We start from the raw sequence: 25370 nt of genomic DNA on the forward strand, positions 1-25370 counted from the left end.
CAATGTCGTCTACTATGCCATGGTCTTTGATGCCATCGCTATCGTCGCCACATGCCGGTTCTTCCAACTCATCATCCTCATCCTCCAAGAGGTGCCTGGCCCATGGTACAACCTTTACCTCGACCTTCCTCAAATAAGCAAGAACCTTCCATGGCCTAGTCTTTGACCACACCACCCATTCATCCACACTGCCTCTATCCCAAGTGCTCGACAATGTCAAATCCCTTGAGCCACAAAGGTTGTCTAGCTCCCTTGGAGCTGTGGGTACAACCATGCTCAAGTTTACTGCCATGCCTCAAACAACGTAATAATCTTGACTCCCCAAGAAAAGGGATGTCAAGTAAATGTCAAAGAAAGCAACAAAAAGAGTTGAAGAAAGTAGTTAAGTTGAAGAACTCTTCATGTTGGAGAAGTGCACACACATGGGCACACCTTCCCACCTATGGCCTATGCATGGCACCTGCATATTGTACTACGAGAAACACACTTTTTTTTTCACTTTTTGCATCTCACGACACACACACACATGCACTTGTAAATAATATGGTCAATGCCAACCCTTCAAGTACATCTCTAGTAGGTGGGGGAACCATGGCGGCTAGCCCATAATGTGACCCAATACCTAGAGAACCTTCGACCTTACAGGTCCCTCCAAATGGCTTCAATGCATGTAATTTCTGTTTCGACTCCACTTCATCACACCTCCTTGCCCTGGCCAACATTTTTGACGCAAAGAAGCCTCATCTCTTTGTATCATGTTGTGAGATTGAGATATACTCTTATGTCATGCCATGAAGATTCGACGCACTACCATCTACCAATGTAAATTATTCCATGGTGGTCTCATGGAGGGCGCATGACATGAAGATTTGGTGCACTACCATCTACCCATGCAAATTGGTCCCATGGAGGGTGTAAGCCTAGCACATGGTATGACCCATATCCTGGAGAACCCTCAACACCTTGCAAGCCACTTTGAAGGACTTCAATGCATGTAACTTCTACTTCAACTCCACTTCATCACACCAACACAACCTCACTGTGGTCGACATTTTTTCCACACAAAGAAGCCTCATCTCTTAGCATCACGTTGCTATGAGATCAAGACATTATCTCATGTCGTGCTATGAAGATCCGAACCACCATCTACCTCTAGCACATGGTATGACCGATAGCTTGGAGAATCCTCGACCTTGCAGCCCCTCCAAAGGGCTTTAATACATGTAACTTCTGCTTCGACTCCACTTCATCACTAACAAAACCTTGCCCTGGCCCCACATTTTTGCCACACGAAGAAGCGTCATCTCTCAGCATCATGTTGTAAGATTAGGACATACTCTCATGTCATGCCAAAAAGATCCAAACGACCATCTACCTCTTGCTGACATTTTCTCCCCCACCAGAAGCCTCATTTCTCAGCATCACGATGTGAGATCAAGACATACCCTCATGTTGTGCCATGAAGATCCGAATTGCCATCTAGCCATACAAATTATCCATGGTAGTCCTGGTGCTTGTTTTGCCGATCATCACAGGGTACCATTTCTACCAACTATCTCATGTTGAAGAGTCCACGCCACTTCCACAACCAATAGAGGCTTGGCATGAAGAGCCTCTACATCACTTATCACTTTCCATGCCACCTTAACATGCTACCTGGCCATCCAGGCTACTCAAAGCTTTCCACTAATTTTCCATGTATTCTAGTATGGATTAGTCCCGAACCATACCACTTAACCTCAGTTGCCAACTTCATGGTGTATCCTAGACCATCACACCTAACTTGCCTGTAGTAGCTTCACCACCAACTTGGTATGACACTGGGATGTGGTCACCATTAGGAAGGGGGGTATGTTAACCATGCCATAGGTTAACATGGTTTCACCTGATCCCTACTGACCTACTATAAGGCACTTTGCCATCTTACCTGCTTAAACATGCACTATCTTTTGTAAGACAATGGTGCAATATATAAAGCGGCCTTATCATGTTCTTAATATCAAATAGAGAAGGTCTATGAACTCCATGTACATAGTTGCTTACGACTAGTAATAGAGGCTATACCATTTTAAAGTTTGGCCAGCCTAGTGTGAAAACTAGTCATTTGTATATAAGTCATTTTTGACAATAAGAAATATACAATTGTTCACTTGCAATAGAATACTTGTGAGCTCTTACCTTCACTCCTTCTTACTACTTGTTTGTATGCTATTGGATTCATGCATGCTAGATGGATGCTTGCTTGAATAGATTTGCTTGGTGTCCCTCTTCCATTATTAGTTTCTTCTTCCCCTGCCTTTTGTGAGAGAAAACCATCACAAAGTAATATCTTTATTTGCCTCCATCGAGGCAAAGAGATCTCTCCCTTCACCCCATCAACATCAACAAGGAGTATTCCGGTGTGATAATGGAGCGAGGATGTGAGAGGGACAAGCTAGTGTACCCAGATTGGGAAGTTGCAATTGCAGCTCTAAGAAGGCAAGGCCCAACAACACATGCTTTAACAAGGCTAAAGTAAGCTATTGAGTTGAATAGTCAAGTATTGAGCTTATAAAGGAGAATTTGTTTCATGCCATGACCAAATACATGGAGGTCCACTACCACTTTACTAGAAACAGAAGTTGTTGCACGTGAGATAGATCTAAAGTATGTGAATAACAATTATTAGCAAGTGGCAAACATCTTCATCAAACCAATTCCTTTACTAGAAAGTGGTTGCATGTGAGATAGATCTACAATATGTGAATAACAATTAACAAGTGGCAAACATCTTCATCAAACCAATTCCTTTACTAAAACCTCAACAATTTAGATAGAAATTGGAATTTCATGAAAAATGGAGGGGGAGTTGAATACATAAGCTGAAATCCACCAAATTCATCACATCATTTACATGTGACTTTCAAACACCTCAAGCGATGACATGGCTACATCAATATTAGTGTATACTTTATGGTTGATATCTCAAATGATGGGTATGACATGATCTAAGCACATCTACAACTTAATTCACTCTAGGGAGTTTCCAACATGTCAGCTAGGACAAGCATACTTTGGCATGTTTTCATAATGTGGGGACGTGGACACACAAGGGACATGCATAATGTTGTAGATCAAGGAAACCAACCCTATGATGTTGGATCATGGATACTCATCGGCTTAGAGAATCTAGTAAGTAGTTCATTGTTTGGGTTAGTTTGCATGTACGAGTAATGTTTAAGCTTGGAGAAATATTGTACATGACCGAATGATACAAGACATAATGTTTAAGCTTGGAGAAATATTACACATGATTGAATGATATGAGACATATGGAAAAATATGACTAGATAATATACATGGATGGTCCAAACATAAAGGAATTTATAGCGACTCCTACATATCACATATGGATGGATAAAACATGTGCAGGGAATGGATTTGGTCTCTCTAATTACTTATGGTTTTCACATAATGTGGACTAAAATGAAGAGCAACTTCTTCTCTTGACTTTTATTTGTAAATAAAAACAAATGGTTGAAGTAAGGAAGAGAGTGGAAGATACGCTTTATCCCCTTAATGAAATTCTTATCATCAAAAACTTTGTCATGATCATCTACTTGTGATTTTGATCATCTATCCATGTAGATGGAAATGTTTTGGCTATTATATACATTTATGTGAAGCATCTTTGGGCCTCAACAAAGCATATTTCTTTCTAGGTGATTTAGCAAAGACTATGTGCCTCCTTCACTAACTTTCATGAGGCTTTTCATCAATACATCAGTAGGGTTTTTGAATGCTCTAGAGTCTCATGTAAATACTTACTAGTTTACAAGATTCACGTAGGGCATTATGACCAATATCAATGTTGTGGTGGCTTCTTAAAATTCAATGAAATTGGGTCTTGATCTACACACCATATATCAAAAAAGTGTTAAAATTTATAGGTAATATATCATCCATATTTGATTCTAAGTGACATTAGAAGAGTAGGGATTATTCTTAGCCTACAAATACTTGTAAAAAAAGAATTGTAATTCGACCTTGGGGGCTAGTACTTATTATAAACATGTACTCCCTTCTTATTATTTATTGTAATTGAGTGACAGCTTTGTGTAAACTCCACTTGTCAAGAAGCTTGAGAGCACTCCATCTCTCATAGTTGCTTTTTTAAATTTTGAGTTTAATTCAGTGTCATTAGTGTGATTAATCTTTCAATTTGTTCTTCATGGGCACACATATAATCCTCTTGTGTGTATATATGTGTGTGTGTGTGTTTTTTTTCACATATACATATACATATACATGTATATGTATATATATGTGTAGGTGTGTATGTATGTGTGTGTACATACACACCTACATATATATATATGTATATGTATACACATATACATACATACACACCTACGTATGTACACACACATACATACACACCTACACATATATATACCATGTGTATGTACACACACACATATATAAAAGTATGGACCAATCTGTAATGCAAAGTGAGAAGTCCAACTAGTTCAACAAGGTAAAAATAACATGCATAGACACATGCACATACACACGTGTGTGTGTGTGTGTGTGTGAGAGAGAGAGAGAGAGGGGGGGGGGGGGGGGGGACTTTAAGCATTACCTCCTGACAATACAAACAGCATTAAACAGCATGAATAGTCACCAGCAGATGTGCTTGGGTACGTACACGTGCTAGAGTGGTGTTTCTATGTATGAGATAGAAGTTGAATGCAAAGTAGATAGTTGTGAACTGTAGCTTAACTTCTCATAAATTGACAATGAGGTGACAGCCCAAGTGGTGGTGGAGTTTTTGCCTAGGACCAAGAGGTTTTGGGTTCATAACCCCACAAGGTGCTTCCTCGGTGGCATTGCCTATGGGCGGATAAAAATTCGCCTACTGGAAAATCTTGGGCCTAAGGCTAGTGGGGGGGAACTTGCTCCTAAGTTCTAAGAATGTATGCAGTATGCAAGCAATTCATATAAGTATGGGGCTCCCTCCAATAAGGGATCAAAATGGCTTTTCTTGCAACTCATCTGCAACCTAGACCATCATTCAACTTCAAACCTGTCTTCTGAACTCCGATCTAGCCTTCAAGCGACTTCCCTTACCCTATGTCTGGCCACCCAAAGCCACATGTATATGTGACGGCATCTTGCTCGGCATAGAACATACTCTTCTGAGATTCGAAGAAATGGGGAACTTCCTTACACCACATATTTACATCCAAATTATGGATCACATTTTGCTTAGAATGAAATTTTGAGGCCAGAATTTAGTTGGACAAAGTCTGTAGGTATCCCTCTATGCTTTAAAAAGACGCCGCCACCCCTTTAAAAATGGTACAACTCTTTCGATAAGGCTCGCATGATGAAGTAAAGCATTGATCTCTATCCCTGTGAGATCAAAAGAATGAATTTGAGGACTACAAAACTGGCTTTAAACATACAGAATGTCTTCAAGACTGTATGCTATTCCTCTGAAAAAGGTGGAGGAGGAGGTGGAGGCGGTGATGGTCGTAAAGGAAGGTCCTGAGATTCAGATGGGCGTGAAGGTGGTGATGGCGAAATGAAGTCCAAATCTGGGTACACGCCTGGTGGTCTCTCTAGAGGTTCAATTGCCAGTAGCTGAGCAGAGTTCCCTATGGCATCTGCCCAACCATAATGTGGCTCCGTCCTGAAAACAGGCAAAAAGAGACCGATATAAGCAACAATGAATTGACTGAAAAGCTAAATCATGCTCTGCAAAGGTCTACACATAAAAAAGTCGACGACAAAGGGCAGTTTTCCTACTCATAGTAAGTGCCTTCTTCAACCACAGCATCCCAACTTTCTCCACTTGTGCTCCTCCCATACTTATGTATCTTTCTGCAAGAGGATTCAATTGTTAGACCACTTAGTTCCTCCCATACATGACCTAAGCAAAGATGCAAGTGTACACTGATAATATTTTGACAAATGATTTGGTTTCTATCTGTCTATAAAACAACATCTTCATTAAGTGCACATGCATGCCTGTAGGTGTGTGTGTATGCATGTAGGTTGGTCTATGTATTTAAGTAGGTACGTGGGTGTATATATTGTGTGCAGGTAGGTCCATAGGTATGTAAATAACTACATGCATACGTAGGTAGGTATTGCATGCTGCTTACATATGTAAGATATGTGCATATGTATGTAGGCATGTATTTACATGAATTCCACGTACGTATGTGTATATGTATGTACATGTACACACATACATATGTATATGTACTTGTAGATGTACGTGCATGAGTCCACAAAAAGGCAGCAGTTGGTCTTTTTACCCATTTCCAAAATGCTCCTCACCCCACGTTCTTGACCACCCTGTCAGATTCTCAGGGAATGAGTTAGAAAGGACATCACAGAGACTCTTTTGAAAGAAAAACCATTTCATATCTCCATCGACTGGCTTCAAATCTAATCGCTGTGTTGTTCTCGCCACTCGTCGGCATGAAGTTCTTTACATTGAATATCTAGGATTCATTGTTTCAAAGGATGGAATCTCAGCTGATCCAGCCAAAGTGCTTATAGAGACAAAATGTACTTACGTTCCTCTCCTGGTGAAGAATGCCATGTTTCGCCTTGTTTTGTACCCATCCCCGAAAAGAATCTTTCCTCCCATTTGTCTCCCCATTTTGAACCCATCTCAGTCTCAGCCCATTTATCAGTCCTGAAAAGGTACAATGTCAAAACATTTACACAAAAAAGGACCGTCTGTGAGGAGGGGCCCCATCATGGTTGCCTGTCATCCATGGTGGATGGGCAGGCAACCTTGCCTGTCCAACTCCTCACCTGTGACACCGGTAGCATATGTTCTTCTATGGCCAGCCTGAGATGGGCAGGGGACTTTTAAAAAACAAGAAAGACAAGCTCAAATGGGCCTTTACCACTTCAAAACAGCTCCTCGGCCATCGTACTGTTCACCCCACTTTTCCCACCAAGACTGTTCATTGAGCCGACCATATTTATGGGCACCTTTCTCTGTCCATCCTTTTGCATTGTATTTCTCCCACCTTTTTAAATGCATTTAGAACAAAAACCATACAAATATCAGGCAAACAGCACTACAGTAAAATATTAACAGAAAACAACATTATAGTCAAGGGCTTTGCCTTCTCTCACACTTTCTCACCATTTCTCATACCAGCCAGCAGCACCGTCTCCAGATTTTGCTTGCTTCTGGGCACTCTTTTCGATCCTTGCCAAATTGCTGCAATAACACAGAACTTAATATTTACAAATGCTTTGAACATAAACTATACCACAACCTCCAGGCTATCACCGGCTCTGTCAGTGGCCTCCGCAGCCTCATCTTCAGCAAACCCATGAATAGTCACTTTCTTTTATTTGATAGATTGCCTGTAACAGGCAGTAACGCTTTTTGGCTGGGCAGCCACCCTTTTTATTACTGTTGTAGTTAACAATTTACTTGATATCTGAAGAAGGATTGTCAAAATTCTATATTATATATATAAATATACATGCGGGAGAGAAGAAGAGGGGAAGGAAGGAGACGAAGAGGAAGAGGAAGAGGAAGGAGAAGAGGAGGAGATGGAAGGCGCAGCCCTGAAGGGGCAGCGGGGCTGTAGGAGAGCGCAATGGGCACCTGCACAAGGCAGCCAGGCTGTAGGAGAGGCGCAACACGGGAAAGAAACACAAGCACAGCAGTGCAAAATGGGTGGAGCAGAAATGGTGACCAAAAGCGGAAAAAAAATTGCAACTTCAAATTTGGGTGAAATGTCTCCAGAGAGGTTTCAGATGTTTCGCAGGTTTCAAAATTTGGAAACTCCTGTTTTTGTGTGACTATGGTAGGAACAGCAGTTTGAGCATGCAGAGACAACACGTATGGACGACGCCTGGCAATGGCAAGCAGATCTGCAAGGGTCAAGGGGCTTCTTTGAAGCACGCCTGGGCACAAACAAAGAGAGGAGAAAAGAACAGGCAGGCGAAATGGGTGTGCAAAAGGGGGGTAAGGGAGAGGGTTTGCCGCCTGCCGGGTGGGACAGACTACTATTGATTCCTTTCTTGTTTGCTTTAGCAAAGGCCTAGTTGTGTGAACAGACAGGTGCATGTATGTGCACTTCATTGATGCTGCATACTTATCTAACATACACACAGATTGTGACTTCAGATTATATCCAGCACAAACCTCCATTCATCTTGGCGCAAGACCTCTTGCCATGTCTCCCACCACGAGTCACCTTGAGCATTCTTCCCCGATTTCTCAGCACCTTTCCACAATCCAAGAAGAGAGTTAAACCATCTAATGCATAAAAGAAAACCTCAAATGAATAGGTTACTTGTCAAGGCTAGCAAAATAAAAGACTCAAACACAGTTTTTGGCTTTTAAAAAAACATGGTAGACTTCCAAGTTCACCCAAAAAAGGTCTTCCTACATCACTTCTGAATTGATTGCTTGGCTAATGACCTCTCCTTCATCAATATTCTACAGGGACCACATGCAAATCGTGCACAAACATGTGAGGAATTTCTACCTTGGTTCAGACAGCCCCTTCAACCTTTTTTGTTTTGCTGTAAATTTGCCATTGAGATATTGCTTGCTTCCTAGTCCAATAGATTCGGAGGTCCAAATGTAAATTGGCAAAGGATGGCAATCACTCATACAACTACCATTTTTTATGAAACACCTATTCTACTTGGAGCATGACAATCTCTTAGAGCTCAAAAAGCCTCCATTTTGTGTGCATGCAAATGGATGACCAACGATGAGAGCTAATAGAATGCATGTTAATGTCTAAAGTGATGGATTTGGTTAGCTCTAGTCCCATTTTGTGTGGCCAGGATGATTGCAACAAAATGAGACATTAGTACATCTTTGGGTGGTTTGTTGTCAACAAAAACCTAAGCTTGATCTGTGTTGGCTTCACTTCATCTTGAGAAGATGCAATGCATTCTTCTCCTTTTTGGGGCTATTGTTCATAGGTATAAATGAGGTCCTGGGATGGTGCCCTTAAAGCATGAAAGGAGAGGTCTACAACCTACATGAAAAAATGCTCAAATGGAAGCATCAAAGAATCCCTACCCAAGAGCTTGCTTAGATCCAACAAAATGACTTCTTGACGAACAAAGTGTCGGAATACGCAGCGGATATGAGACAAACTGCTGAGAGCACAACGTAGCAAGACACCAACATGAAGATGAGCAAACGCAAGAGATCCACCACTTGGGAAAACCAAGGTTATGGTGTTTAACACCACACAGGCATGGGTGACGAGATCAGAGCCTTAGTTCACTTTCCGAGGGGAGCTAGTAGAGTACGTCAGTCATATGTCTACTTGGGAGTTACTTTCACAGGACCGCGTTTCTCCTTGAAGGAGGCAGCAGCACCTAGATTAGCTCGAGGGCATGCAGCCTTAGGGGCACTTGAGAGGCAGTGTGCACACATACAGTTTCAGGAGCCACGCACCAAATTGTGGCTATTTGATACGCTTGTCACACCGACCCTCTTGTACGGAGCTCCTATTTGGGGGCCTAGTATACATCACAGATCTCAGAGAGGGACAGATGAGGGATGGAGGCAAATGGAGAGACCACTTATTATGATGATTACCCGCATGAGTCGAAGCAAATCATCAGTACCACATGAGCTGGGTGCCCCACCAGTAGTAACCGAAGCCCTATTCCAGGCAGTTACCTTTTTACAACGGCTATGGGAGCTCCCTCAACAGAGGTACTCCCGATTGGCATTGACCTCATCCATACAGTTGGCAAAGGATGGAGATACTCATTGTTGGTACGCTCAGATGAGATCATGGTTTGACCTACATGGTTTGCGGATAGAGGCACTACCACCCTTTCAGTACAGTCTGGATTGTCCATTTTTGGATCTCACCCGCTCAGAGCAAAACCGCGTGATCAGGATGGATATCATCAGAGTAGACACAGAGAGGACATGGACTAGCCCCCTTGAGCCCTTGGGCACAAAAATGGCTCATTACAAGAGCCATTTTCTACACCTCTCACCGGATGTTTTTATCACCCGCCCGGTGTACATGGATGTACACCTATCACATGGGATACGTTGTGCCATTGGACAGATCCGAACCTCATCACACCAACTGCGGATTGAGACAAGGCGATATGTGCATCAGATCTTGAATGACCGCATTTGTCAGTTATGCTACCAGGAGGTAGAGACAGAGGAACACTACATTTGCCGATGTACAGTCTATTATGAGATCCGAGGAAGATATCACTGCCTCTTCCGAGAGGGTTTTGGGCCGTTACGCAAGGTCATGGAGTTTGAGGATCAAAGATGCCTGGGATTGTTTCTACTTGAGCTCAGGAGACACAGAGAGACCCTCTTGGCAGACAGGAGGCCGGAGCCATGATGTACCTAGACAGAGGACCCTGACAGATTTCTTCGGCACCAACACCAGCAACCCAGCCCACACACCTCCTGATACCTCCTCCATTGGGCCATCAGGGCGCCGACCACGCTCCCAGGGAGTCACCATTGATAGAGCAGTTATCTTATGTCGTGCTCGTCGGCCACGCCCACCAGGATCCCGACCACGGCATCAATACCATCGCCACATCAAAGCCATTATTGCTCCGCATCGGAGACGCCTACCTCGCTTCTACGACCTCTCCATCCTAGATAGCCCCATGGCGGAGATACTTGATCTAAGGAGAGGACAACACTTCAACTGATCAGCATACATGGATCTACCTGATATACATTTTTCAATATTTTCCAGTATTTTCTACTCAGTATCATCTCGGAGTTTTACAGTTCTGTTCTTATAACTGTAGGACAATCAGTTTATTGTACTTTTTAGTCTCATTTAGTTGTTCTCTTTGATGAGACACCAACTTCAGATGTACTCTCAATATTGGTCTCATAGGCCACTATGGCCTCTTAGAGACGTTAATATATCATTTCATTTCTATGGCATCCAATTCCACCTGCATGGCTTTCCTCCAAGTATCCTGTGAAAGGGCTTCCTTTACGGAAGTGGGCTCTTTATCCCGCATGATACGAGACATCAAAGCATAGTTTACTTGTAAGAGCTCCGTTGAATGACTTTTGTCACGAACTCTATGCGATCTTCGAGGTCCGTCCTCTGTGGTCAACTCGGAGGGAAGCTCCGTAACACCTGACTTCCGAAGGGTGTCTAACAACCACCTGGGTACTTGAACATAATGCAGAGCCTCCTGCTGCTGCCGGGGCTCATCTCCAGTCTCACAGGCTCAACATCCTCAACTGACTGAGGCTGTCCAGCTCGAACAATCAATTGGGAATCATCATCAGATTCGTCTGGGTCTCCAAGAAGTGGCAGCTCATCAATAGTGGATGCTGGAACATGCTCATCAAAAACCACATCGCTGTTGACGACAACCTCGTTCCGCTCCGGGTCATACAACCTGTATTATATCCCATAAAGATAAGCTTCCGGGACTTCGAGTCAAGCTTCCCCCTCTACTTCTTTGGAATGTGAACATATGCATCACTCCCAAACACACGGAAATGGGAGACATTTGGTTTCCTGCCAAAATAAGCCTCAAAGGGAGTCGTGCAGTTCTGAAGTCGTCAGAGATTGGTTGAGTATACGAATAGCCGTAGCCACAGCCTCTCCCCAAAGTGGACGAGGAGGATCACGATGCTCCAACATCGTCCTCGCCATCTCCACCAATCTTGTTCTTCCGCTCAACTACTCCATTCTCTAAAGGCGAACCTGTATTGGTCAGCTCCCACTTGATGCCATGTTCCGCACAAAACCGCACAAATGCATTGGAGGATAACTCTCCTCCTTTGTTAGCCCGAAAGCTTGGTCCTTCTGGGAAAGGAAACAAACCCAAGTGAATATGCTACAATCATCAACCAGTAGCAGAAAATACAAAGGACCTCCCAAGGATGGCATCTACGTAGGTCCACACAAGTCAGCGTGTACCAACTCCAAAGGTTTCAAAGCCCACCTAGAAGCTTGCTTCGGAAAAGATTCCTTGTGGTGCTTACCACGAATGCAAGAACTACAGCGTCCCTGTTGCTACCAACATCTGATGAGCCAACCACCATCTAGTCCCGGAAAGCTTGCCGAAGCACATCCACATTCAAGTGGCCAAACCGAAAGTGCCACAAGTCACCAATCTGAGAGCCTGTAAGAGAGGAGAGTACTGAGAGTTTGTATATACCGTTCTTCACTCCGTCTTCCCAAACAACCAAGCCTGTTTCTCTGTCTCGTAGAGCAACAGAATGCTCCTCAAACTCCACCCGGAAGCCAGTCTTGCAAACCTCATGCACTGACAACAGATGAAAACCAAGTGTGAGGACGTAAAGAACACAAGACGAATGCTTCCCCCCTGTGCCATTGGGAATGATCTCCATCCTGCCCTCACTATGAATCGGTATAGTGGAATTGTCGCCAATGAAAATGCGACCTGACTGCCGTTTCAGATCCTATAAGAACTCACGGGAAGGAGTCATGCGCTTGGAAGCACCACTATCAAGAATCCACTCCCGAGTATCCCTGGCGGTGAAGCCAACTGCCTCCTCGCTCGAAGAAGATGAAGCATTTGTGTCCAAAATCTCCAAGTGCACAAAGGCTGAGTCTTTGCAGCTGAAGCTGAAGAATCAGCACTCTTCCCATTATTCTGCTTGGGACACTTCCTCCAATAGTGGCCTTTCTCACCATAATCGTTACAAGTCCGCTCGGCCTTCAGCTCTCATGGTCTGAATCGGGCTTCTTCTCAGAAGACTTCTTTGACGAAGACTTCCCTTTGCCCTTGTTGTTGTTACGGCCTTTCGACTGTTGGCCAGTCAAGGCCTCAGAACCTCCCCCTGTGGAGGGTTCGTAAATTGCTCTTCCTAGACCATTGACACAAGCTCCTTCCATGTGATGGTGCTGAGTCTGCCACACTAGTGATCAAAGCGGAGTAAAATGCTGAGTACTGAGAGGGCAAATGGGAAAACAACGTGATGGCTATATCCTCTGACGATATCTCTTTCCCTGCCTCGAGAACCTCCCGCTAAAGAGCAGGCCTGCAACTTGTTGATGTGCTCCCGCATCGTCCACGACTTTGCAGGATTCATCACCGGTATCTAACTTCCAAGGAGATCCTCTTCATGGGTGATACAGTGTTGTACAGAGAAGCCAAATGCTGCCAAATCTCTCTGGCCAGCGTCATATGCTTTATGTGATTGATCCCCTGCGGTGTGCAATTTAGGAAGATGAAAGAACGGCAGTGGATATGAGGCAAACTGCTGAGAGCGCAACATAGCAAGACACCAACATGAAGATGAACAAATGCAAGAGATCCACCAGTTTGGAAAACGCTGAACTGTGTGTGGAAGAGAAAACATAAAAGAGAGACAGTGAAGCTCGGTGAACTCTGCACTACACACAAGATCCGGTACACAATACCTAATACATGGAGTGTGGGAGGAAGTTCCACTATATATATGGTCCAGGACTGCTCGTCGGCCAGCCCAAAGCAGGCCGACAGCAGTCCCAACTGCTCACGACCAGAAAAATGGGAGTTGGCCACATAAAATCCAGTTTGCCAGAATTGAGCATAGTCGGCCAGCATCTATTGCCCCACGACCACAGAAAACAGGGAAAAAAACGGGGAGATAGGGAAAATGAGAAAAGGTGCAGGGTGGGCACACCCACAACAAAGGTTCTCTGTGAGATAATGTACAGACGGGAGATGACTGCTAACACAAAGCTCATCCAAAATGACACCTTAAGACACTATTATGTACCTATGAGTTGTACTTAAGTTGAAAAGTTGATCTAGAAGAAAATAGGGGTCTATTATGACCCTATGTTTTTCTCTGGACAGTATGCAGGTGTGCACGAGGACATGGTGGACAGTGTGAATGGCATCAATTTGGAGTTAAAAAGGAAACCCATATGTGGACAACCCCAAGTGTGAAGGGGACAAAAGGATTTAAGTTTATAAGGTTTTATAACCTTTGATGATTTAAAAAAATAATATTTTTGGGAGGATGCGTTTTGCTATTAGTCCTAGCTTTTTGGAGAAAAGCGGGCTGAATCGCCTCCTTATCGTTAAAAAGGGGTGAGGTGGTGGAATCGACGTGTGGTGGTGTGTGTGGCGCTTCTCCTTGGCTGGCAGTCTACCCTGCAGAATACACAGGCAAACAGGCGCAAAGCTGCGCAAGGGCAAAGATGGCTGGACTGCGTGGGTCTTTCTCTCTCTCTTCTGAAAAGCTACGCTGGTCTGCAAGACAGGAGGACAGCAAGCCGACGGCTGCAGGACAGGAGACACACAGGGCTGAGGGGGTTTCTCTCTCTCTCTCTCGTTCGGCGGGCTGTACCCACACGTTTGCTCTTTCTCTGGGCGACTAGCAGGCTGCAAGAAGCGCAGGTGGGGCTGCCCTATCTCTCCCATACAAACAGTTGGGTCAGCACATGTGGGCGTTTTCCTTTTTGGTGACTGGGGGCTCCTGGACAGCAGGTTGGAAGGAGGCGCTCAGGGGCTGTCCATGTTCTTTGAGAGAAGTTGGCTACAGTAGAACCACAGGAGAGCTGTAGCACTTTTGCTCCCCTTATTGGCTATTATCGGGCTGGCTTCAGGAAAACAGGACATTGGTTTCGAGAGGAAATAGGCCTATGGTTTATGGAATACAGGTCTTTGGTTTTAGGTGGATACAGGTCTTTGGTTTTGGAAAACATGTCTTTAGATTCATGTGAACAGGTTGTAATTTTCTCGAAGTTACATGCAAGCTGTGGCTATAGGGAAGGACATGTGGTTTGGTACAGCCCTACTGCTGTTTGGAAAAGGGTTTGAGGGATCCATGGTAGAAATGGAGAAGACCTTTGCAAAGCACGGAGGTGTTGTACAGGTGTGCCTTCTCTATGGTATGCTGTGCTGTAATAACGAGAGTATTCTTTTGGAAACAGATTAGAGTCCTTGCTGTGAGTCAGGAGCACTAGAAGTATCGAGATGTGTACTGCTCATAGGGTGAGAGACTATGGGTAGATGTGGCAGCCCTGATCAAAGGGAAAAGCTTCTGTATGCAGGATTCATGTGAGAGAGTCTTTCGATGTGAACAATGGCGGGACGTGTTTGTGGATGCCGAGTGGACAAGAAACCATGATGCAAGGTCTTTGCAGGCTTCAAGGGTTCTACTTTGACGGCTGAGTTTCCAGCCTTTTTGTAATCAAAGCTCTCTTATAATCAAATAAAGAAATACTGCAAGGGACACCATTGCGTTTTGGGGCCAATCGGTGTCTGTGTACTATTTGCAGGAGCACTCTAGCTCCCCCCATTTGCTTTCCTTTTCCAGGTCCTCAAAGGTGTTGAAGTGTTTTGTGTGCGAGTGTTTGTTTCACTGCCCGTCAAGTTTCTGAAGGCCGGTTTCAGGGTCCACGAGAGACCAAGTTAGGGGATGTCAACATGGTCAAGTGACTCTCTTTGTAGGAGCTCACATTAAGATTGAAGTAGGACCTTTGCAGAGCATGAGTGCAATGTTAGCATTCATGGTGCCAAAGAGAGAGGGATGGAGGATCAAGCCATGACTATGGTGGATGGAGGATAGCCATGGTGAGTGTGTGTGTGTGGAGAGAGAGAGAGAGAGAGAGAGAGAGAGAGAGGTGTCAAAGCTCAAGAGAGAGATTGCACAAGTCAAATGATACTCTATGTTATGATAGAACCACACAAGTACATGCTTTTTATAGACATCAAGCCTTATCTTCTGACCTAGACTTTACTGCTCACATCCATAGAGGGTGCTCATACCAATTAACTCCTGAAATATCCAACACCCCCCTTTGTAGTGATGGAAGTGATGCCTGGCAAACCTTCAATAATCTCTATACTCCAACAAAGCAAAGAAACAAGACATGTTTCCAAAAACTGACTCGGAGACTCATGAGCATGGCTTAGAGGCATTAAATCATGGCTCAGTGTGAAGGATGTCCTGCCTTGGGAGACAAAGATAGCCTACATCAGCATACCAAAACAAGTCCCCCTTGCTCTAAGCTCGGTAAAGAGGGAATGATGGAGCATTACAAAAAGAAACACAAAATATTCAGATTCTGCGGGATTTCTCGCGCAGAGAACCCATGACTCAAACATAATAGGAAACAAAAAATTTTGGAAGTTTAAAAACTTTCCCCTAAGTATACATCGGTGAAGAGTAGTCTCTTTCGATGATGTTTCCATGCCAATGCCGATGTAGACACTGCAGAAGCTCCAGGACCACAATAGATAGTGGCTAGCCACTCACCACCCAATCGTAGAGTCTCCTCAACTCACCCTCGAGCCTGAGGCCTGATTGCCGCAAGCTTGCTTGATACTGATGGCCCTGACCTGGCGTCCCATACCACTAGGCCAAACCACCCATCTTGCAGCTCCATGGCCATGAAGTCTTGCACACCCCTGGTAGCCCCCAACCCCTGAGCCGTGCAGTCATACCCCCCCCCCTCCCCCCCCGCCCCCCTAATGGATACCTCAATAACTCATAAGTGCCCCCCAAGGTCACTTTTATAGCAATAACTTGGGTATTATTGGCCCTTGCTTTATTTATAAGCTTTCCTGCTTTAGCCTAGTAAGCTCTTAGCCAATCTAGACCGCATCCTATTAGTGCCCTTAGCCCACGTGTGAACCCTCTAGGTCTCCATGTCCCCTGCTAAGTCCACCTTCCTAACCCTAACCCTAGGCCTTTTGGGATGCAACAAAGACATTCTACAAGAAACATCCAGCATTGTTGACGACTTGTCAAGACACTGATAGCCCCATCAACAACATATGCAGCAAAGGATGTCACGTGCACTTGTTGCCATGTTGACACTCTGCGTGGCGAGTACACTGAGGACACCTTTTCTGATGGGCCAAGAGCATGTTGTGAACCCTAGTCCAAGGGAAAAATCGATATCCGCCAGCTATTGCTGCTATCGGCCAGCCTTGGACAGATATATTCATGTAAATGCTACGCTTACTTCCAGCTTGCCCACACCTACTAGTCAACTATCTAACACCTGGCCGCTTGTTGACTGAGCCTCCTGCTGGCTGCTGACTGACTACTCTGTAACTGCTGTCCTAACTGCTATATTAATTCAGAGGATTCTGCTGGTCATGCTGAATTAGCCATGGCACGGGCATGCATGTGATGCGCGGGGGGGGGGGACGTGCATAAAGTGCCATGTGGAAGTGTGCCCTTGGCACACCTTTTCATGGGGTGCTTGTTGCCAACCCTAGACCAGCCATGTACCTTATATATACGAGGCTTTAGATAATAGATTTCCATCTTGTCCATAGCTCTTCTCTGCATTTTGCATACTCAGCCCCGTGGGCACCTTTGAGCATCAAACGCAAGCAAGCAAGGGGCGGCCAGGTCATTAGAAAAAGGTGCAGCCATCATCTCAGTCATTTGGGAGATTAGCGCACCATCAAAGGAATCCAGGAGGTAGTCCAAACAAGGGCGACCAGCAGCAGCACAGCCCGGGCAGCCTCCAATCAGTAACGCGCATCATTCAGGTAATATCTCAGTGAGGTAATTGCGTTCAGTTCAATTCAGTCCACTACAGTTTTCAGCATGCGTTTGTACTTCATTCACTTGCAAGCAATAAAGCAAATACACCTCATGTGTACTTCCCTCAACCCTAAACTCTGCAATTCAGAATTCAGCAAGTGTTAAGCATCATTATCTTATCATTAAAATGCTTCCACATGAAGTGCATGTTACAATATCGACAGCAATATCTCCAAGAGATACTTCTCACTAGTCCGTTTTCGAAAATTGTTCCTTTGGGACAATCTTCCTCCTTGACCACCACCTTCTTGACTTGAGGATTATAAAACTGATCTTCTACCAGGCTCGGAAACCCCAAGCAATTTTTCATACCTCCTTAGTAAATCTATGGAGGCACAGCTTGACTGCTAGCAGCTGGAGAAATTCTTGAGGCCAGGCTTCATATGCCCTAGTGTCTCACCTTTCGTAGCTCCAATTTCATTTGTCAAGAAGAAAGATGGATCGGCACATTATATGTCGATTACGGAGCACTAAATAAGCTGACAATCAAAGCAAGTTTCCGAAGTCACGCATTGAGTATATCCTTAAGAGTTTGAGCAGTGCCAAAGTTTTCTTAAGATTGACCTCAAGAGCAGGTACCACCATGCTTGTATCATGGATGGGGACATCCCCAAGAATGCATTCTGCACAAAGCGGGCTCAGTATAAATTTGTTGTTACGCCCTTCTTCATTTTCTTAAATGGCATACTCTTCTCAGCTACAAAAGAGTAGCATGAGTGGGATGTAGAACAAATACTCAAAATGTTGGAAGATAATAAGCTTTACATCAACAGCAAAAAGTCCAAGTTCTTTTTGGCCGAAGCACACAACCTTGGTTATATTACTAGCACAAAGGGTTTCACTTGAACCCAAGAAGGTTCCAAAATTACGCAATTGGAAGATCCTTGTCACCGTCTCTGATGTTCGTTTCTTCGTGCGTATCTATCAACATCTACACAAAGCGGGCTCAATATAAATTTGTTGTCATGCCCTTCACATTGACAAATGCACCAGCTACATCCAACTGAATGATGAAAGCGGATCTTCAAGCCCTTGTTAGGCAAGTGTATCTTCATTTTCTTAAATGGCATACTCTTCTCCGCTACAAAACAGTAGCAGGAGTGGGATGTAGAGCAAATACTTATATTATTAGCGCCCAAGAAGGTTCAAAAAGTACTCAATTGGAAGATCCGTGTCACCGCCTGTGATGTCCGTTTCTTTGTGTGTATCTATCAAGCTTACCAGACCCACATTGACAAGTTCTCCGACCTCTCACCAGCCCTTATGGATTTGTTGAAGGGTGTCAAGGCAAGGAGGCAGCACATCCACATGACCCCTACTAGATTGCAAATGGCAATTGGAGTAAGCCCTCATTGAGACTTATTGATTGAAAGCTCACCTCATGGGATGATCCAATTGTAGTGATCATCAATGCCAATAACTAAGCTATTGGTGCAGTTCTGCAACAAAAGGGTCATCTGATCACCTACATGGGTCATAGGTAAACTCTATTGAGCACATATGATAAATAACTCCTAGTGGTGATCCGCTCCTTTAAGGATTTGGAAGCACTTTCTTTATGCTTTGTGATTGCACGGATTGTTTGGTACTTCGTTGGCTTCCACCATGCCAAGCATTTAGTGGAGCAATTGCCAACATAGTTGAAGTCAAAATTTTCAGCAATTTCACAGAATAATTGAGTATATCTAGTGAAAATCCAACCCGGTGGCTGATGTGCTTAGCAAGAAGGAGTGGTTTCCATGTACCCCACCATTGTACACAAGTATGAAGCACAAGTATGCCGACTCCGAGGGGTGTGGTTTGGATGAGATGAAGCACAAGTATGCCAACTCCGAGGAGTTGAGTACACAGCGGGATCACGCATGAGAAACCATGGGACCAAGTCACTTCTTGGTTGGCTCTTTTATAATTAAAAAACTGTGTCATGAAGAATTTTAAAGCCCAACTTCTTCATGACATGCATGAATTTGGCACAAGAATTAGCCAAAATGGTGAACCCTGATCTTTGAAGGAACAAGAGGCTTTGAGTGTGAGGCAAGGTGCCCAAAACAGAAAATAGTAGGCTACCTATCCAAATAATACAAGTGTGGGTGCAATGAATGCAAATCAACACAAACTGGCCTACTTTATGGAGATATATATTCCCAATTCTAAGCATTGTCTACAAGCCTTTTAGAGCGGCCATCCAAGGAGAGAAGAACAAGCCTGAAGAGTAGTAGAATCAGCACCAAAAGAAGCAGATTCTGCCCAGATGCACCCTAACATCACCCATAAATTCACATCAGGCCAAAGCTTTTCCAACTGCGTCAGATTTCAGCAAATTGGAGAGGATAACAATTAAGGTTCACTGCTCTGTTAACAGCCATGCTCTATGAGCTTTGTGTGCAGTTTACTTCTTAGCAGATCTAGCAAGAATTTGTCAATTTGTAAGCTTTATTTATACACAGTAGATCAGATTGTAAGCATAGAGCCTTTTCTTGTCACTCTTTCCTCTCTTCCTCTTCTTTGTATATTCTTAATTCGTGCTTCAAATTAGTTCAAAGAACTTCAATTCTGTTAGCGCACCCTGACACAAGCACAGGCTTATTATGGGGTCAGCTTGGAGGGTCTCAGTACTAGAAATAAAACCTTGTTTCTCGACCGGCACATACCCTTCCGTGATCGCCATACCCTTTAGCAAATGCCAATGCCCGCACATCTTCTTTTCTCGTAGTAAGTGTCTTCCCCATAGCTCCATTTGTGAACAACCAGGGCATTCACTGTCTTCCTCTTTCCTCTCTTCCCCATAGCTCCATTTGCGCAAGAACCAGGGTGTTCACTTCTCTTCCTCTTCTTTGTGTATTCTCGATTCATGCACACCCTGTTATGCAGAGGCTTACTATGAGCTACTCTTTGGCATCAACTTGGAGGGTTCCACTACTTATTACCACACAAAACCTTGTTTCTCTCTGCCTCTAGCCACCCTTGATCTTACTAGCCTTCACCCAATGCCAAGGCTCATAAATTTTCTCCTCTTGTAGTAGCGACTGTCTTTTGCATAGCTCCATTAGCAAACAACCAGGGCTTCCACTCTGTGTAACTCTCTCCCTAGCCAGCTACTAGATTTGTAACTTAACCTGATTGTGGAGAGGCACAAGAACCTCTGCACTTGAGATATGTAAGCTAAAATTTTGAAGTCACTTTACCATGAGCATATCACATCAATAGGGATATGAATATATGCATCTAGAGACTCCCAAGTTCACAAAACTGACAACACATCAGCTATGATTGTTTCAGCATGGTGAACCAGTGAAAATCACATTCTCATAATTTTGACACTCAAGAAAACTTCCTTTTTCTCTCAAAATCCAAGAAGCAGCTCTTACCTAGTTCCTTGTATCCCGTCCAGTCGCTCTTCTCCCACCACTGCCAAGGTAAGATTGTTTGCATTGTAAGGAATAAATGGTTTGAAAGTAAACAAGTAACAATACTCAACTCTCCAAGAAAAAGTGTGTGAACATACTGCTTCTTTCCATTCAGGTAAGCCCTCAGCACCACGCCCACCCATAACTGTCCAGCGACACCTATAACCATTCGCTCCCAAGTCTTCACCACTTTCTCGATACCAACTACTGCCATCCTCATTTACGCCGGACGCATTAACCTTCTCGTTCTTCAAATCGATGCCCCATTCTTTCTCACTAGCAATCCCTGTATCTGCATTGTCATCAAAGTAAGATATCATACTTCGATCCTTCAAATGACCAAAAGAACTTAGCATCAATAATCAAAGAATTCATGTTTGGAGGCAAACAACAAACGTGCCTCTTTTTGGAGGGGTGTCTCGAGACTGTGGCACACAGTTTCTTTGAAATCGACGAGGCTGTACATCCTCGTGCTCCGAGCCCCTCCACGGCCTGGATATATATAGGCGTGACAAAGTGTTATCAGTGCGACAACGCATGGCCTAGCCGATTGTTCTCTGGAACCCCCTTATCAAGCATATAGTTAACAATCTTAAAGTGTATATGTGCAAAGAAGTCATAAACAGTACTAATGGCCACCATTGTAGACTATACTTTGAAATGAATGCAGAACTTGCACTGTGAATAGTTTTAAATGCATGTAAGCAAAAAATGAGAAGCATGTGAAAGTCCAGAGACATCATCTTCTTAGTGATGTCAATGCCTGAGACTGGTAATAGCTCAGAATCATGTATGCAAATAAGGCCCCCCCAAAAAAAGAGAGGAAGCATGCGATATAATACCCACATGCTGAAAGGACCCATTTTCCTCAAAATGATCAAATTAGAGTATAGACAATTGAGAAAACTGGCACCTTGGGGGTGACATTGAGTACCCGATGATGGTATATATGGTTCAAGTCAAGCAACCCACAGAAACACACTGGTTGAGAGCTATTGACATGCTGAGAAACCCACATAATCGCATTGTACCACTTTGCTTGCTAGGCAGCCCCTGTTGATGAGTCTCAACTATTAAAGGGCTCAGAGTGGATAGCGATCATAACATGGATAAAGCTTCATGAATGAAATAAATAGACATAGTAGTTGAGCTACTAAAGTGTTGATGTGGGGCTGGATAACCATGGTGGACCATGTTGACCTCCTTTTACTTTGCTAAGTACTAAATACAACCAGATTTTTCAGATAGCAAATTGCTTGATAAAAACCTACATGGCCAATTGATCAATTTTGCCCAAATGTAGAGATTGAAGCCAAGGATATTTGTTTTGAAAAAGAAAAAATGGCTGCAGAAGGAAATCAGGCCTAGGATTTGGGCTGTAATAAAATCCTAAAATTGCCCCCCCCCCCCCCCCCCCCCCCCCCCCACCCCGCCCCCCACCCTCCACCCCTCCTCCCTCTTCCTTTTCAGTGGGCTCTAAGCCGAGTGGTTATACTATGAAAATGTGGCTCAGCCAAAGAGAACGGGATTTACATCAATAATATATAGGACTCAGCATTAGGGGAAAAAATTGCCTAAGAGACGTCACAACCAGGTTTCCTGAGCATATAAAAATTGCCTAAGTGATGTCACAACCAGGTTTCCTAAGATTCATAGGAGGTGATAAGAGATAAGCCATGCATTATACCCCTAATCAAGTATTAGGGTACGTCTTTAAAATCTCTCTCCTAGAAATGAAAAAAATTGAGCAAAGTTGTTAAGCTTTAGTATTTGTTATGCGGTGGTGTCCTAGGTTTGTAAAATTGAAAGGTAGCCAAAATAGGCTGTCATCTCTTTTACAAGATGGCTTTGAAAAAATAAATCACAAGGTGAAAATTTCGCATTACCTGGGTGATGTTAAGGGCTGGCATTGAATTGCATAGACTTGAACTGGTTGCTGTCTTCTCTGCAGTGTAAGAGAGTTGCCCTTTTTGGCTTCCAAGCTTATAAATGCTTTGAACTCACTGTGTGTGACTGAAGACCTAATAAGCACTGTTTTTGAGAAAAATGCATGGTTATTCACAGACTTGAGAGGTTTAGCAACAGTGCCAGCACATTCAAAGGGTTGAGCCTTTCCATTCATGGTGTTGCTCACGCACAGTGAGCCCAGCTTTGACGCCCTGCTTGCAAGTTATCCTTTTTTGGGTAAAATCTTTTACAAGCCAACATCACACCACCGTCACCTGTTTGCCAGATTAAAGAGGGATGAATGCAACAAATAAGCAAGGTATTTGAATTAATCAAAAGCCACATTTATTGACTTCATTAATGGGCCTGGTAAATTGGTCCTGTGTTGGAAGGAGAAAAAAAAAACAGCATAAAAGCTTGAAAAGGAGGGTAAAAAAAGGGGGATCAGAATACATGCCTGAGCTGAGGATCGAAGTGGGTTCAGAAAGCAAAAGCATACAATGCTGGAAGTTAATGTGAGGGGGCATTGAGCAAAAAGCACAAACTAGGGTCGCATATATGTACCGCAGGCGGAAAAAATACCGCCCAAAAGAGCCCCGCAACCACTAGGTAGCATGAAAGAATTGGGCGAGAACCCACATGGCAGACTGCGAGTGGAAGAAAATCCACATGACAGACTGCAATTGGGAGAATGCCCACATGGCAGAATGTGATTGAAGGAGAAAAGCCATGGCAAACTGCGTATGGGGACCAAAGCAAGCTATGGAGCAAGAGCCCAATTCATGAAAGAGGGGGCCCTTTGCCCGGACAGGGCAGATGGAAGCCGTAGAGGAGCGGCTGCAGTTTGCTGGGAGTGTAATGTGAGCTTCAACAGTCTACTCGCTCTCTTCGGTAGTCCGTGCCTGTGTTCACAGAAAACTTGCAGACTATTTTTACATACAATGCACCTGAAATAATTATGTTTTCACCTCTAAATTTCATTTATATTTTGGCTCAAAAATCTTCAAAATTTTCAACAAATCCTTCAAAATGTCTAATTTTGTGATTTGTGAGAACACTGGTCTCTATGGATGATGTGAGATGCCATCAAATTGTTTGTGAAACAAATTGACAATTAGCTCAGGAAATTTATGGATTATAGCAACCTAGAATTAGTTGAGTTTCCATGTTTTGTGACTTTTGTCTATAAATTTCAAATGCAAAGGAGGTAAATGTAGTGGGAAAAAAAACACCTTTCTTTGAAGACAGACTAGAGTATTGATAGAGCCCCACTTTAATGCGAAGAGGTGAGTGAAAGAGAATGTGAGTGAGTGACACCAAACTTAAAAGAAAAAAACTTCAAAGTTTTTACTAAAGCAAAGGACTACAATTAAATGACACATATGATAGAAAACAAGCCAAGAAGCCCTTTTTTTGGGGGGGGAACAATATATATTTATACTTATATTTACAAGATAAAAGCTTCCATTTACAAAGGTCTCTTTTTACCCCTATCACTTCCATCCTGCTCCCAATCTGAATTTGATCCCACCTCTCTTCCTCCCACATAAAAGATGAGAAAAAAAAAAGCCAAACAAGGGGCTTGTGTGTGTGTGTGTGTGTGTGTGTGTGAGAGAGAGAGAGAGAGAGAGAGAGAGAGAGAGCTAAATGTGGTAAATCAAACTTGATATTTAGTAAAGATAGAGCATCTAGGTGGAGTTAAGTGGTCTCAAAATTGTTCTAACCTTACCAAGTGAGTAAAAGATATGTTTCCCTATATCTTGTGTATGAAGTTGGCTCTTAGGTACCTCAACCTATCTTAAATAAGGTTAATGTTAGAGATTAAGATCTTCACAAGCTAGGTTATTTCAAGTGATGTCATTTGTCATTACACTACCTTGCAGGAAGTCTCCAAATTAGCCTTTTGGAATTTGATTTTCAAAACATGAGATGTTTGACATATTCTAATGGTGATGATTGAGTCATTGGAGCTACACAATGCTACTATTCCATTTCCCCTTTATGATGCTTTGTTGGAGTCTCTTGTGTTGAGAAAACGTGGTGCTCATGCTAGATCAAGTGTGTGGAGGAAAAGAGCTCACAAAATACAAGAACAATATCTTGCTTATTAAGTTGTTTATGAATACAACTAGGCCTTGCTCAATTACAAAATGCCTCATAGCTCCACCTTTAAATAGGTGAGCAAGTGGACCTTAAGTCCATTCACACTCACACCCTTCTCTTCCCCTTCTACATAACCTTAGTCCCTTAATACCCCCCCTCAATACCAACTATGAAAGAATGGAATAGGTGGTATTGGACATAGGATGCCTTTATAACATTAGGTGTACAAGGTTTGGAATATAGGTGTGATTATCTAGGATTTACAAATATGTTCCTAGAGCCTTAGAGGCTAATACAATGATGCCATCTAAGTCTTTATTTGTTGTCGATGAAGATGTACACCATGATGGTGCACCCCACTCTTTGTGTTT

At 43.5% G+C, this 25370-nt stretch overlaps 1 protein-coding gene across 2 annotated transcripts; it reads right to left on the minus strand.

The window, feature by feature from the left end:
* Window positions 1-5160: 5160 nt before the first annotated feature.
* On the minus strand, window positions 5161-24064 carry LOC147642260 (inactive purple acid phosphatase-like protein). 2 transcript variants are annotated; one of them, XM_086804467.1, is made up of 12 exons: window positions 23354-23851; window positions 22836-23171; window positions 21350-21441; window positions 21048-21241; window positions 20911-20950; window positions 8171-8252; window positions 7154-7231; window positions 6909-7034; window positions 6570-6691; window positions 6306-6345; window positions 5791-5865; window positions 5161-5674 (listed from the first exon to the last, which is right to left on the minus strand). In XM_086804467.1, exons 2-12 carry the CDS (start codon window positions 23069-23071, stop codon window positions 5470-5472), a joined length of 1290 nt encoding a protein of 429 aa, XP_086660593.1. In that variant the 5' UTR covers window positions 23072-23171; window positions 23354-23851; the 3' UTR covers window positions 5161-5469. The 2 variants fall into 2 exon arrangements, with proteins under 2 accessions (XP_086660593.1, XP_086660594.1); XM_086804468.1 differs by having other exon boundaries at window positions 22836-24064.
* Window positions 24065-25370: the final 1306 nt, after the last annotated feature.

This window comes from Cibotium barometz, chromosome 1 (assembly GCF_041138505.1).
Source record: "Cibotium barometz isolate CiBa-2024 chromosome 1, ASM4113850v1, whole genome shotgun sequence".
Classification (NCBI taxonomy): Eukaryota; Viridiplantae; Streptophyta; class Polypodiopsida; order Cyatheales; family Cibotiaceae; genus Cibotium; species Cibotium barometz.